Source organism: Pleurodeles waltl, chromosome 6, assembly GCF_031143425.1.
Source record: "Pleurodeles waltl isolate 20211129_DDA chromosome 6, aPleWal1.hap1.20221129, whole genome shotgun sequence".
Classification (NCBI taxonomy): Eukaryota; Metazoa; Chordata; class Amphibia; order Caudata; family Salamandridae; genus Pleurodeles; species Pleurodeles waltl.
The window spans coordinates 1,064,666,899-1,064,680,673 of NC_090445.1; the positions used below are offsets into that span (position 1 = coordinate 1,064,666,899).

Genomic DNA, 13,775 nt, shown 5'->3' on the forward strand with positions numbered 1-13,775 from the left:
ATGGCTCTACCATGGTGGCGATAGGGGAAGCAAGGGGGCTGCAAGAAGAGTGGCACAGCACTTGTAATGCGCCAGTTTCTGGTAAATATGACCCGTAGTGTCTTCAATCAAGACTGTTTGGCCACACCAAAAGGCCTGTCATCATCTCCTCAGTGTGGTTTCTTAAAAATCAGCTCTCTGGCGTCACCCTTTCCCCTTATCTAATCTTTTCCTTCTGTGCACATTCTGATTTTTTATTTTAGTGCCATTTGCTTACAGTTTAATCCTGGCACTTCCCGTATTTTTTCTCCAATCTGAAATATGAAGATCACAGTCACGACAACTAATAGAAACAATGTCATAAAAACAGCAGTTTTTTCCAAGACATGTATACTTTATTGCAAACAATACATTCGTTTTCAAATACAACTCATCAAGAACACTTATATACATTGTTCCGTGGCCCTTTGCCTAACGGATAAAACAGGATCTAAGTGTAAAACAATGTAGGACACCAGTCCTACATTGCACTGCAACTGTACAAGACTGCCTAACTGCAAACATTCAGCACTGGACAAAGTTCTACACAGCACATTGTAAACTAGCGGTGTAAGAAAACTGAAGATAAAATGAAAAACACTCACTTATAAAAATGATCAAATTATTTTGCAGGGAATGATAAATGTAATAATCCAGCATTATGACCTCTTATGAGAATGAAACTTGGAAAACGTTTGTTAAAATGAAAATTTACAGATGGGAATATGTGTGAGTTTCCGTTGTTATTTAATGTACAAAAAAATATACAAACGCACCTTTTAGCTCTAGTGCTACATTTCATACCAGCCTTTGAGACCGACCAAGCAACAGCTATGGGTTCAGTGCAAGGAGCAGGGAAATGCAATGTGGCCTAGAATATTAGCATACAAAATATTAACTTGTGAACCATACCATTGGCATGAAATGCACTTTCCTCCCCTACTTATAAGTAGTAGAAAGAAGGGCTGACTACAAGTTGTAGGGTTCTGGGAGCATAGCAAAATTGTACTTTACAGTTATGCACAGTAAATCCGTCCCAGTACCATGCAGCTATAAATTAAACACCCCAGAAAGGGAAATGCCATGTGAGGTGGTTATTTCTGATTGCAAAACCACAAAGAATTCCCAATTCCTTAGGGCTTAATGCGTACATTTACCATTTGCCCAGTGAAGATAGTAAAGGTACATAGGGATCTCTATGTTGGGTGGCGAGAGAAGGGAAGGGGGCAGCAGTCGTGGGAAATGCATTGTTATCTGGCTTTGTATGCTCCCCGCAATTGGGGATGGGAAGAGAAGGGGGAGGTATGGGAGGGTTAAAAAAACAACAACAAAAAACACACAACAACAACAAAAAGTAAAAAACCGGGAATGAGGCAGCACATTTTTTCCAGCCAGAATCACCAGATGCAAAAACTGGGTCATGTTTTCCCAACACCTAGAAAAACTAGGTGTCGAAACATAAACACAATTAGAATCATGCGTGGCAGAATTCCATAAGTTAATTCTGCTGCACTTGACTCTAATAAGTCCTCCCACTTAAGTGTTTTAATATTGTTCTCACTTTCAAGGATGTAATGGGCTCGCTAAAAGTCCTTGAAAAATAAAAGATGAGCACACTGCAGTAATAAATGCAGTACTTTGTCAAAGACACAACGGTAGATTGTTCAGTGTATTCTTTCCTTGCTGCCAAGACAGATGTACTCATTTTATCTCATATATCCTCCAGTGAATACTCAGTCTATTAAAGGCTTCTTTCTGCATTCCTCATGAATGAAGAGTCCAGTTTCCCGATTTGCACGTGAAGCTTAAGGAAAAAAGCCAAGAACAAGTGAAAATAACATTTAAATCATCAAAAACCTAATTTATTTGTGTCACATACGGCCCTAGAGTATTGCTGTGAAAACATTGATTCTTCCTACTACCATTAATAGAAATAAGGTTGTCAGTATGGATTTAGAGAACTTTTAAAAGATCACTCGGCAAGTACAATGCTGAGGTAACATTTTGAAAACCTCAAATGCAGTTTTATAAGACACAATCTAAATAAGGCAGAGAATTTAATATTTTATTTTGCTGAAACAAATTGACACGGATTGAACACATTACAGATAAGCCAATGTGTCAACCAAGAGTAGAGTGGATTAATTTTGTTTTTAATAAGTAAATTGATTTTTAAGAATGTGTTTCTTATAAATGTGTTAATTGCAAATCAGTTTTTACACCAATAAGTGTTTTGCACTTAAAATTTAGTGCGAGTACAACTCTTGAGGAAAAGGAAGAAGAGCTTGGAACAAAATGCACATTTCAGGCCAAAACCACATCTTTGGCTTTTCAACCGACACAACTTTCATGTCGTACGGTGAGCATGCTCAAACCCCTGACTGAGTTGCTGGGGCCAAAAGACAGATCGGAAACTGTAGACTGGAGAACATTCACGATTTGTGTTGAATATAAAGTACCTGAATTCATCAACTATCATTTTTTGCTGGACAAAAATAACCTCAGGGATGATGGCTGGACTGAGGTAACAAAATGTCAAGGGACACTAGTAAGAGGCCCCAAAGAAACGTTGTAATGGGCTTAGCTGTGGAGATAATAGTACTATATTATGGTGGACATAACCTAAAACACAGTGCATATTACCACTAGGAACAGTAATGTCACAGACTACCCAGGGGAGCCTCCCTCTGATTCTCAAAAGGTAACGGTAAACTGGGCTAAAATCTCCATCTTTGGAAACACAGTTCTTATTCCTACAGGAAAATGCAACAGCAAAAATATACAAGTCCTAGCTACACCGACAAAACCAACTTTCATCCAGACCTGAGAAGGGTTAGGAGAGACCCAGAAGCAAACCAGTTCCACTTATAATTTTGCTTGGAGAATAGCTCAAGAGTGGGTGCAGAGACAGGATCCATGCAGTGAAAGCTCATCTTCAGGTAAGTTGCTACAATCATAACAACAAAAAACAAAACAAAAAAGAAATCACACCAAAACCAAACATGATAACATCCGTTTCCCATTGTCCTTTCAATTATGTCTTATTAACTGCTGTATGCATCTTTTTTGGAATGAGCCCGGACTTCAGCACTCGCCAAACATAACAGGATTAAGGCTCACAAGAAACCCTCCAATACTGCTGCTGTGAAGTGAGGGAGGGTGTCACTGACAGGAGACTGAAGCCACCTTGTAAAAACTTTTTAGCACCGAGGAACCACTCATTTTATTAGCAGCTAATAAATTGGGAATACCTCTAATAGTTCAGAAAGATGATCAATGTGTCATATTGCTTCCTGCAAGCAGAAAAAGTATAATTGGTGCACAAAGAGACATTCCAGAGTTATATGCTGATGAGGAGTTAGCTTCTACGTGATCATTTAGTGAGCTCCATATTTCACCTTACTTTAGCTGATTTTTTGGTTCTTTCTGTAAATGGCAGAAATTTGGAAATTGGAAGGGAGCTGGATATAATAAAAAGTACACTACATTAGGTACACATAATGTCAGATTTTACAAACACAATCAGTATGCAAAGGAGGGACAGCTGACTCAATTAATTCTGATTTCATTACACCATTTTGTTAAGTGTTACCCTCAAGCCCAACAATACAATTAAATGAGAGACAATTACTGATATCATTTTAACACGTCTAGACAAAACCCAACAGAGTACTTGCATTTATAATTGCAAAATGTGCTCAAGATCTAATGACTTGAGAAGAAACGACTGTGCACTGAAACATTTGAGTAATACAAAAATATTTTGCAACAACTGCCAAGATAAGGTGTATACAGTTAGTCACAGAAACCTTTTGTACGCCTGTGCTTACTCTTAATATAAAGCACCTTTGAATGTTTTGTTATTTTTACTAGATTGCATGCAACAAAATGTAAGACAAGAGCGATGAATGTACATATGATAACAAAGCAAGTTTTGCAAAACTACACTTTCAAACTCTGCATACATTTGAGAGTTGAGATTTGACAACAGTACTTAAGGATCATGAGGTCTGGCCTGCAATACACGGGCTACAATAAAGGGAAATAGTTTACAATAATTAACTTTTTAACAGACTAGCTATGGCGCTGCAGCTTCGTCTATTATAAACGAGAAAGTGGGTAGTGTGCACCATGTGAGATACTTAACCAGATAATGACACTGAACTCTAGTTCAGTACTAAAGCGTATAACTACAGATAAATCGTACTAAACAAAAGAGAAGGCCTTGCACTTGAGAAGGAAAACACTCCTGGCCTTAAATATTAGCAGAGATGTAGAAATAAAGACAATGAACAAATGCTGACACTTCAGACGCAGCACTTTAAAGTCTTCTAAGATAAGACTTTCGACTTTTTAAAAGCTATGGTGATCTTAATTACAGTATCAAGGTGCTTTTTCAGTTCATCACGAAGGCAAATAACAAAGGTTGAAATGGAACATCAAACCAGACAGAGTTCACTAGGTACCCTTTTAGACCTATTTAAAAATCAGCATTTGTTTTTCATGGCATCTGATATTTTGCTAGTTTCTTTAAAAAGGGGTTTTCTGGATCAGGAGGGCCAATTGAGTATTATTTTGCTTTGGCTAGATAACTGTGAGGAGACCGATGTTTCTCAACTACATATGGGATGGGAAGAGGAAAGGAATGAGGAGGTAATTTTTTTTGTCAGGCAGTTCCTCTAAGGACAACACTTGCACTCTTTCCTGAAGCTGCAGAAAACGAGGTGACACTTTGTCAGCTTAGTATAGATACTCTTTCACTTGACACTAACATAGGTCAGGTGTAAATTGTAAAAAAAAAAAAAAAATCCACAAACATTGGTCTCCCTCTTACTTCCACTCCAAGGTAAATTTGGTTTTGACGAGGCAAAATTCCTCTTGTAGGAAGCATGTATTAACATAAATTCGGAGGCAAATCTAAGAACGCTATTCCAAGATCCCACGTTTACAATCATAACTGAATACACTATCTCTAAGGGCCGTTTCATGTTAGTAGAACTATCTGAACTTCAATAGCATAAACAAGCATTTTAGGTGCATTGTACATTTTCTTTGTTTTCGTAAGTTTCAGGGTGATTAATGACCTGGATTTAATTTTATCTCTATGAAAGACCTGTATGGTCTTCAAGGCCACAAACTATGGGAAAGACTCATATTAGATCAGATTATACGGTCGCTATTACAGAGGTGAAAATACTATAGCCATTTTACAGGTCTAGGGTCAATAACACTGAGCAGTTTTTGTTTCTTACTCTTCTGAATTATTCATTACATTTCTCAAGAACACCCTAAAAGCATAGTATTTTAAAATTGTAAATATTTTAAACTCACAAAAAATACCATCTCTCTACTATGAATTCCCTTTCAAAACGGTATTTGTTTATGGAGTTCATACTAATTAAGTTAGCAGGAGGAAACTGCAGCAGACTGATGCTAGCTTGTACATGAATTGATAGAGAAGGGCATCCTTAGGATATACATGTATGCTTGATCCATGGTCCATCTGGTACGGATCACCCTCTAATACAAATTTAAAAAAATACAAATTTATACTGCTTCAGATTTAACTAATATATAGAACTGCTTCTCACCCAATGTAATGTTTTTAATCTGACAAGCTTTTGTTTCATCCACTCCATTAACCTCTGCAGCCAATGGCCTTTTTCACCCTATGGACAAAAAGGAGGACTTGCCTATGGTATAGCACAGAAATAATAGAGTCTCAAATTATGAAAGTGAGTAAATTTAACTAGTAAAAGCTAGGAACTAGTGAAAAAAAAATGCCTCGCTCTCACAGGGTAAAGGTGCAAAGCCTGGATATTGTTCAACATGAAGATGCTATGTAAGGTCAGATGATATCACTAACTAACGTAACATACTGATTGTCCTTCTGTTTGCATAAATCTGGCCTAGACAAATGCATGGACCACAGAACAGTTAAAGCCAATGTCTTAAACACAATTCCCGCACACAGCAGCATGCCAATGGAGATGGTCTGACTCTGGCATTGCAGTAATAGGCATAAGAGGGCCATCAATGGCGTTGGTCACGGTGCTCATCATTTGAAGTCTCAATTTTGGTCAAAGACAGTCTTTCTGAACAACTGTGACAGTGCTACGCCGAAGGTACCTAGACAGAAAAAAACATCTAGGGCTCCGACTTGTAGCTCCAGATAGCATAAGGGAAGAGAATATATGAGACGGACCAAATTAAGAAGTACACATATGGCAAAACGGAGGAAGAACACAGGACCACCATGATACCTGCAAAACAGAAGGAAACCGGTGAGGAGAATTAAAATGGCTGAAAACACAAGATTTTACATCAAGACTGGAAGCTAGTCACATACATCATCAATTAATTCCCACTCCTCAGCTAAGATGGAAAATGAAACACACTGAAACTAACATCCAAGCTTAAAACTCTAAAGATTCCAAATCTGTTGTTCCTTCAAATAACACACACCTTTTCTATTTCGTTGGCGTATTATAATTATTGCAATAAAAGTATCAGTTTAAATAGATGTTTATTCGGGATTTCATACTTTAATGTTTTCTGATTTTCACTTAGTTGATGATTTAGATTTACATTAGTTAACACCACTGCAGAACCTTACTGAAACTTTGTTATTATTGACAACATACTTTACTGTTTTTTATTGTGGTTTGACTTGATATGTTCTGTACTTTTGATTCTATTGGGCCGATATGTTTTATGCAGATGTTCGATAACGGCAGCCCACCCAAGATGTCAATAGTCCTCCCCACTAGAACTTCACTAGGTTTTCTGCAGGGGAGCTTTCTAGGCTCCAAAAAGAATACATTGCACAGGCAAGACAAACTAGTTTCTCCCAAATGTGCACACTGGCTAACAATACCAACAGGAACGCCATTAATGATAAACAGCCTTGTCGCTAAGAGTAAACGATATTCACCCAAACGCCTGCTGCCATGGACATTTATTTTCCTTGAAGGCTATCATTGTTCTAAGGGGAGAGAGATCATTTTGGATTGATATAACTCACAATATTGCTTATTCGAAGTCTAAAAGACTCTCAAGGGATAAAAGACCAGTGCCTGATTCTAGATAGGTTTCCTAAATGTTTTCTTATGATTGTATTATTAAGCCTTTTAGTTCATAACACTTATCACAATGTTTGATCAGTCTCAAAATGCAGGAATATTAAAATGGACACTGGCTCAGAGAGTTCCAGTGATTTAATTTGCGAGGGCCAAATTTCTGGAAAAGCAGAAAAGGTATTTTGAGTGTAAACTCTCTAGGGATAAGAGGCCTGATTCCCAAACTGATCTGGTAAATATTCCACTGCAAAAACAGAAAAAAGCCATTCACAGATAAGGTACCTCTCGGAATTAAAAAAAAAGATGCTAAAATACAGCTAGACGTGGGTGTTAACTAAGAAGCGGAAAAGAAAAAAAAAAAAAAAGTTGGGGCTGTCCTAAATACGAAAGTTGCCCAGAAACACAAGAGTCCCCCACAAAAAGAACAATACAACTTGGAAAAAAACAAAGTGTGAACACACTTATAAAACAAGCGCCTGTAATGCAGCAAGTCTCGCATTTGCTTGAGTTAGAGCTATTGGCATTGTAAATTCATAACTGGACTTTTCTTTCCACATAAATAGGTCAACCCTGCCTCATAATTTTGTCTTTTCTGGTCATATAATTCCAGTGGCCCGCATATAACTAAAGCACTTCCATTTACCTTCTTCCTCTATCTGCAGCAAAACAAAGTGTTGCCATTTAACATCCTAATTTAAATCTGCCATGCTAATTCCAATAGAATACCACTTTCACCACCCACCATCAGAGTTGCTGGCTAGCTAACACAATTATAGCAGCACAAAATGATAATGGCAGTTCGGGCTGGCTTTTCTCCTGGGGAACAGGGTCAAGACTGATTTACATATGGCTAGGTCTAAACTGGGGTTGCATGGTGAGCAACAGAACAATGGATCAAACCCAGATCTGTGACTGGGGTGAGTGTTTGAATCGTTTCAGAAATCCGTTCTTCATCCTTTTGTGTTGCTATAGGCAACATAATTCCCCCACCCCAAAAAAGAAACAAGACAGCCACAGAGGAGAAATAAACTAGAAGGGTCACCAAAACATATCAAGAGTGTTCAGTCATAGTGTAATAAGGATGTTAAGTCGGCCTGAATTATGGTCATCATTGTAATAAGGAGATGTTATAAATGGGGTCTTTGGTTGGCAGTCAGGTTACCCCCTGCCCAAGCAAGGACCCTCACTCTAGTCAAGGTAAAGGAGAATCACCCTCAGTTAACCCCCACTCATCCCCTTGGTAGCTTGGCACAAGCAGGCAGGCTTAACTTCAGAAGCAATGTTTAAACTATTTTTACCAACACACACAGTAACTCAGTGAAAACACTACAAAATGACACTACACAGATTTAGAAAAATAGTTAATATTTATCTAAGCCAAACAAGACAAAAATGACAAAAATCCAACATACACAAGTAAAGTTATTATTTTAAAAAGAATAAGGGTCTTAATCCATAGATAACAATGAGAATGCTGTTATTGCACAAAAGTACCTGGGTATCGTCAACATAAAGCTGCATGGGCGAGTGTGTGTTGAAAAAGGCCAGCGATGTGTTGATTTCTCACTCGTAAGCGAGACCGTGCGTCGTTCCTCCTCCGGTCTGCGTGCGCCCGTTCTTCTCTCCTGCAAGAGAGCGATGCATCAATCTGGACAGGCACCTGGGTCCCGGGCAGGCTTTGCTTCGATTTTCCACTCCCAGCGATGTTGCATTGAAATTCAGTCGCACAGTGACAAGAAACTGCGCTGCGTGGGGGCTTGCGTCGTTAACAGCAACCGCTGCTGGTGTTACGCATTGTTTCTCCAGCCGCGTTGTGTCGATCTCCCAGCCGCGATGCAGGTGGAGCGCCGATTTTAGCCGCAAGGCCGGCGGTGTGTCGAAAGCTTCCCCGCACGGCAGTCTTTGCCTGGATTTCTATCCTCTTCCACTAGCTTCACCTTTCCAGTGCCCAGAGATAGGTTAGGGCACCACTTAGCAGGCAGGACTCTCAACAGAAAGCCCAGGTGCTGGTAGAGAGAAGTCTTTAAGGTCCCCGAGACTTGAACTGAGCTTGCCTCCTGTTGTTGAAGACCTTGGAGATTCTTCACCAGTGGGAAGTAACACAAAGGTCAGTCTTTGTCCTCTCTCGGGTGGAAGCAATTACTGCAGGCCAACCCAGCAAAAGCACACAGGCAAAGGGGCAGTACCCCTCCAGCTTCCAGCTCTTCTCTTTGATAGAGGTTCCTCTTGGTTCCAGAAGTAATCTGATTTTCAGGGGTTTTGGGTGCTCTTCTTACACCCCTTTCTGCCTTTGAAGTAGGCCTACTTCAAAAGAGAAGTCTCTGTTGTTTTCAAGATCCTGCCTTGCCCAGACCGGCCCCAGACACACATCAGGCGGTTGGAGTCTGCATTGTGTGAGGGCAGGCACAGCCCTTTCAGGCGTCAGTGACCACTCCTCCCAGCAGCCCAGATGGCTCATCAGGATATGCAGGCAACAACCCAGCTCCCTTTGTGTCACTGTCTAGAGAAGAGGTGTGAACAGCTCAACTGTCAAACTGACACAGACAGGGAATCCACAGTCACAGAATGGTTTAAACAAGAAAAGACCTACTTTAGAAAAGTGGCATTTTCAAACACACAACCTAAAAAACCAACTTAATTAAAAGATGTATTTTAAAATTGTGAGTTCAGAGACCCCAAATTCCATATGTCTATCTGCTCCCAAAGGGAATCTGTGCTTTAATAATATTTAGAGGCAGCCCCATATTAACCTATGAGAGAGATAGACCTTGAAACAGTGAAAACCGAATTTGGTAGTATTTCACTATCAGGACATGAAAGACACATAACTACATGTACCACCTTTTAACATACACTGCACCCTGCCCATGGGTCTACCAGGGCCTACACGTTATGGGTGCCTAACACGTAAAAAAAGGGAAAGTTTAGGCCTGGCATAAGTGGGTACACCTGCCGAGTTGAACTGGCAGTTTAAAACTGTACACAAAGACACTGCAGTGGCAGGTCTGAGCCATGTTTACAGGGCTACTAATGTGGGTGGAACACCCAGTGCTACAATCCCACTAGTAGCATTTGATTTACAGTCCCTGGGCACCACTAGTGCACTTTACTGGGGACTTACTAGTACATCAAATATGCTGATCATGGATTAAGCCAATGAACACATACAATTTATACAGGGAACACTTACACTTTAGCACTGGTGATTGTCCATGGTGTTGGGTGATGAAGAAAAGATAGACCGACAGACAGATGATGTTTCTGAGATCACCACACCAGAGCTTTGGTGATTGCCGGAGTAATGTTTATCTGATCTTCACAGCTTTCTGAAATCTGGAGCTATTGTAGGTTGAGCTGCTCTTGCAGGGGTCACATTTTGAGTCTGCAGAGAGGACCTAGAGGTATACATGAGGACATCATGCCCAATAAGGACTTGAAGAGGCGTACTGAAATGTATTCTTCTCTTTGTATTGATCTTGCTAGAGAGATTAGTTTCTGCTGTGTTTCCACAGTGGGACACGCCATGGAGGATTGAGTGTCCAGTGATTGCCCCTAGAAAAGTCATTGGGCGAGATGGTTGAGGTTTGGATTTCTCCCAGTTGAAGCTGCTGAGCAAGGTAACACACTTTCTTGTTGACCTGCGTGCTCCTACATAGGTGTCTGCTTTTATCAGCCAATCTCGGCATGGGAATACTTGATGTTTTCTTCTCTGAGAAAGGCTGCAATAGGAGCTAGGCACTTCGTGAATATTCTGGGAGCTGACTTTAGGCCAAATGGAAGGACACATAATTGAAAATGGCTTACAGCTACCATGAATTTCAGGTATTGTCAGAGGGCTGGGTGAATGGGGCTGTGGAAATATGCTTCCTTTAGGTATAGGGTAGACATAAAATCTCACTGGTTCAACCGCAGAAGGACATCCTGTAGGCTTGTCACGAAAGACTGTTTTCTCAAGTAGGTGTTTAATTCTGAGATCGAGGATCGGTCTCCAGTCCTTCAACTTCTTGCAAATGAGAAAGAATCTGGAGTAAAAACCTTTTCCTCGCTGTGGGGGTACCCTTTTTATTGTGCCTTTGAGGAGCATTTTGTTGATCTCTCTCTAGTTGTTCTGGATACTTCGGTGAAGTTCTGTGAGGAGGCATTTGGACAAACTCTAGTGTGTGTCCACACTTTACGAGCTATAAGACCCACTTGTCCAATGTTATGCTTTGCCATTGTTGGAACTGGGATTGCCTAGAACTGGGGGAGGATGGTAGGCATTAGTCGGAGCCTTGAATACATCATGCTCTGCGAGCTGAGTCTTCTGTAGGACGAACTTAGCATCCCATGGAGGCAAACCTGTTGTGACGGCTGCCTTTGGGTCAGTATTGACGAAATTGCTGAGAAGAGGAAGGATATGACGGGTATCTGTATTGCTGGCAGCCTCCCCTATATGAAGGCATCCCATACCCTTTCGTGGCTTGAAAGGAAGGCCTCCGAAACTATAGAGTCCCCAAAGGTTTTGCTGTGTCTGTGTCGGATTTAATCGACTGCAATGTCTTGTCAAAATGTTTCCAAACAATGCTTGGCCATCAAAAGGTTCTGCACTTCCGGACGGAACAATGTGGCCTTTCACCAATCTTGCCTCTGAAGGAAAGCCGAACCTGTGAGTTGACGAAACGCAGTAGTGGCTACATCCACTGCACAATCTATTATTTCCGCCGAAATGCGTTCTCCCTCATGCAATGTCCTTTTACCTTCCGATGTTATGGCCAATCACTGCACAGCTTCACAATAAAGCCATACAGTGATTGGTCACTATGCTCCCATTGCTCTGTGGATAGCAGGACTGAGCCTCCCATCTCCGCACTACTTGTCTCTCCTGCAGTCGTCAAAGTAGCCCTAACAAACCGTGTCTTTGAGCCAATCCTGATGCTGCTCCCTCGCTGTCAACATAGAATGACAGAAGCGCCGGGATTGGCCTGGGCAGCCCATCTTACCATTCAGGAGATTGGGGGACTGCAGCTTTATCCCCTGGGCTCTCAAACTGCGCAGGTGAGGCTCCTCCTGAGTGCGCATGTCAGGCTGGCCAGGGAAGGCACCAGTCCAACCCGACACGTGCACTTTGTTCCTGACTGACTGGTTCTTGCTGAGCTGAGCACTGTCTGCTCTGCTGTCGTCAATTAATTTTAAGCCCCCTCCCCCTGCCAGCCACACACACTCTGACGATTAAAAGGAACCCATCCGCAGTGGCAGCTGACTACCGCAGTCTAAATATATTAATACTTGTTTTCACATGATTTAGTTAGGGTGAGGGGGGCCATAATTAATAGAAGGGCGACGTCTTAATGCTCCAAGGAAGGAACCGCCCCTGGCAAGTGCTCTGACACCCTACAATGGTACCAGTAGCATTATAAACAAATGAAATTAAAAGCATGCAAAATAGGGGCTATGGAGCGATAAGGAGCATTGCTGAAGGATGGTATTAAAGAATGTGTGGAGAAGGAGGTCATAGGAGGGGAGGTGCCAAATAATAGACTGTTCACTGGGCTCCACCTCGGTGCACATCGGCAATAGTGAAGACAATTCTCTCTCCAGTCCTTTCCCACCACCTCTCCCCAAAAGGATGTGAAAGCAGGCTAATAAAGCGCACACAGAGGCAAGATGCTTGATTAAAAGACCAGGAAAAACAAAAAAGAAAATTGCAAAGTGGCGAAAGACAGGGTACAAGAGTCTTCGGGAGACAAAGGCCTTGGTGTGCATATCTATTCAATTTTGCCTCGTCTTACCAACGCATCAACAACAACACAGAAAGAAGTAAGAAAGCTGAGCCAAAAGGCAAGCCAAAGAGGTGCTCCCCACCACCAGGAAGCAGCAGGGAGTAAAACCTTCTGGCCACATTGGTAGGCCAGTGCAAGATACTTTCCTCTGTTTCTGGGCCAGGTGGCCCACCTATCACAGAGTACTGGTTCCATTCTCTGCAACTTAACATGGTGGAGGGCAGAGAGGGAAACAGGATTAAGCAAAACAAAATGGACAAATATGCAGATGTAGACGGATATGTCTCCACGAACAAGGGAGGGTGCCTCAGAACTGTTTCCAATCATAGAGACCAAGATGCTGTCTTTGAGGTTGTCAGGCAACAAAACACTTTACAAATTTTCGTACTTCGTTAAGTAAAGGACAGGGAAATGGCGAGTTTAGTTTTTGTCTTTTTCTATACAGCCACCACCAAGCTATCAGTAAAGAGGTGACACCTACACATGGAAGTCAGTATGGAAGGAAAACTGCCCAGACATCATTCAGGTGAGAGAGTGAATAAACTTAGATGGCTACAGAAAACTCATTAAAAAGGTATTGACCTGGAATATTAATGGTCTTGGCAGCAAAATTAAGGGGGGTATCGTTATGTAGTACACCTTAATATACATGCCTCAGATGTTATAATACAGGAGACACACCTGAGAGATAATAATTGTAAGGCATTTGACAGGTATAACTACAAGATGTTTGCACACACTTCCAATTCCAGGGCAGTGGGTCTTATGTCTCAACTAAAGTATACGTTTTCACCCTCCCAGAGATTCGCTCTTTATTGCTTCAACTACACCCGAGTATACCTGTTCTAGGTGGAGATTCAAACCTGGTGGCCAAAGAAAATTAGATAAGGGGGAAACTGAGAGAGCCATAAGTGAGGTC

The 13,775-nt window shown here is 41.3% G+C and overlaps 1 protein-coding gene across 9 annotated transcripts in view; it reads right to left on the reverse strand.

The window, feature by feature from the left end:
• Window positions 1-352: 352 nt before the first annotated feature.
• TMEM269 (transmembrane protein 269) overlaps window positions 353-13,775 on the reverse strand; it is a 160,628-nt gene continuing 147,205 nt past the window's right edge. For all 9 annotated transcript variants that reach the window (XM_069240046.1, XM_069240053.1, XM_069240054.1 and 6 more), the window contains one exon: window positions 353-6,281. In XM_069240046.1, the coding sequence (XP_069096147.1) occupies window positions 6,166-6,281 (116 nt within the window). In that variant the 3' untranslated portion in view covers window positions 353-6,165. The remainder of the gene's footprint in view (window positions 6,282-13,775) is intronic.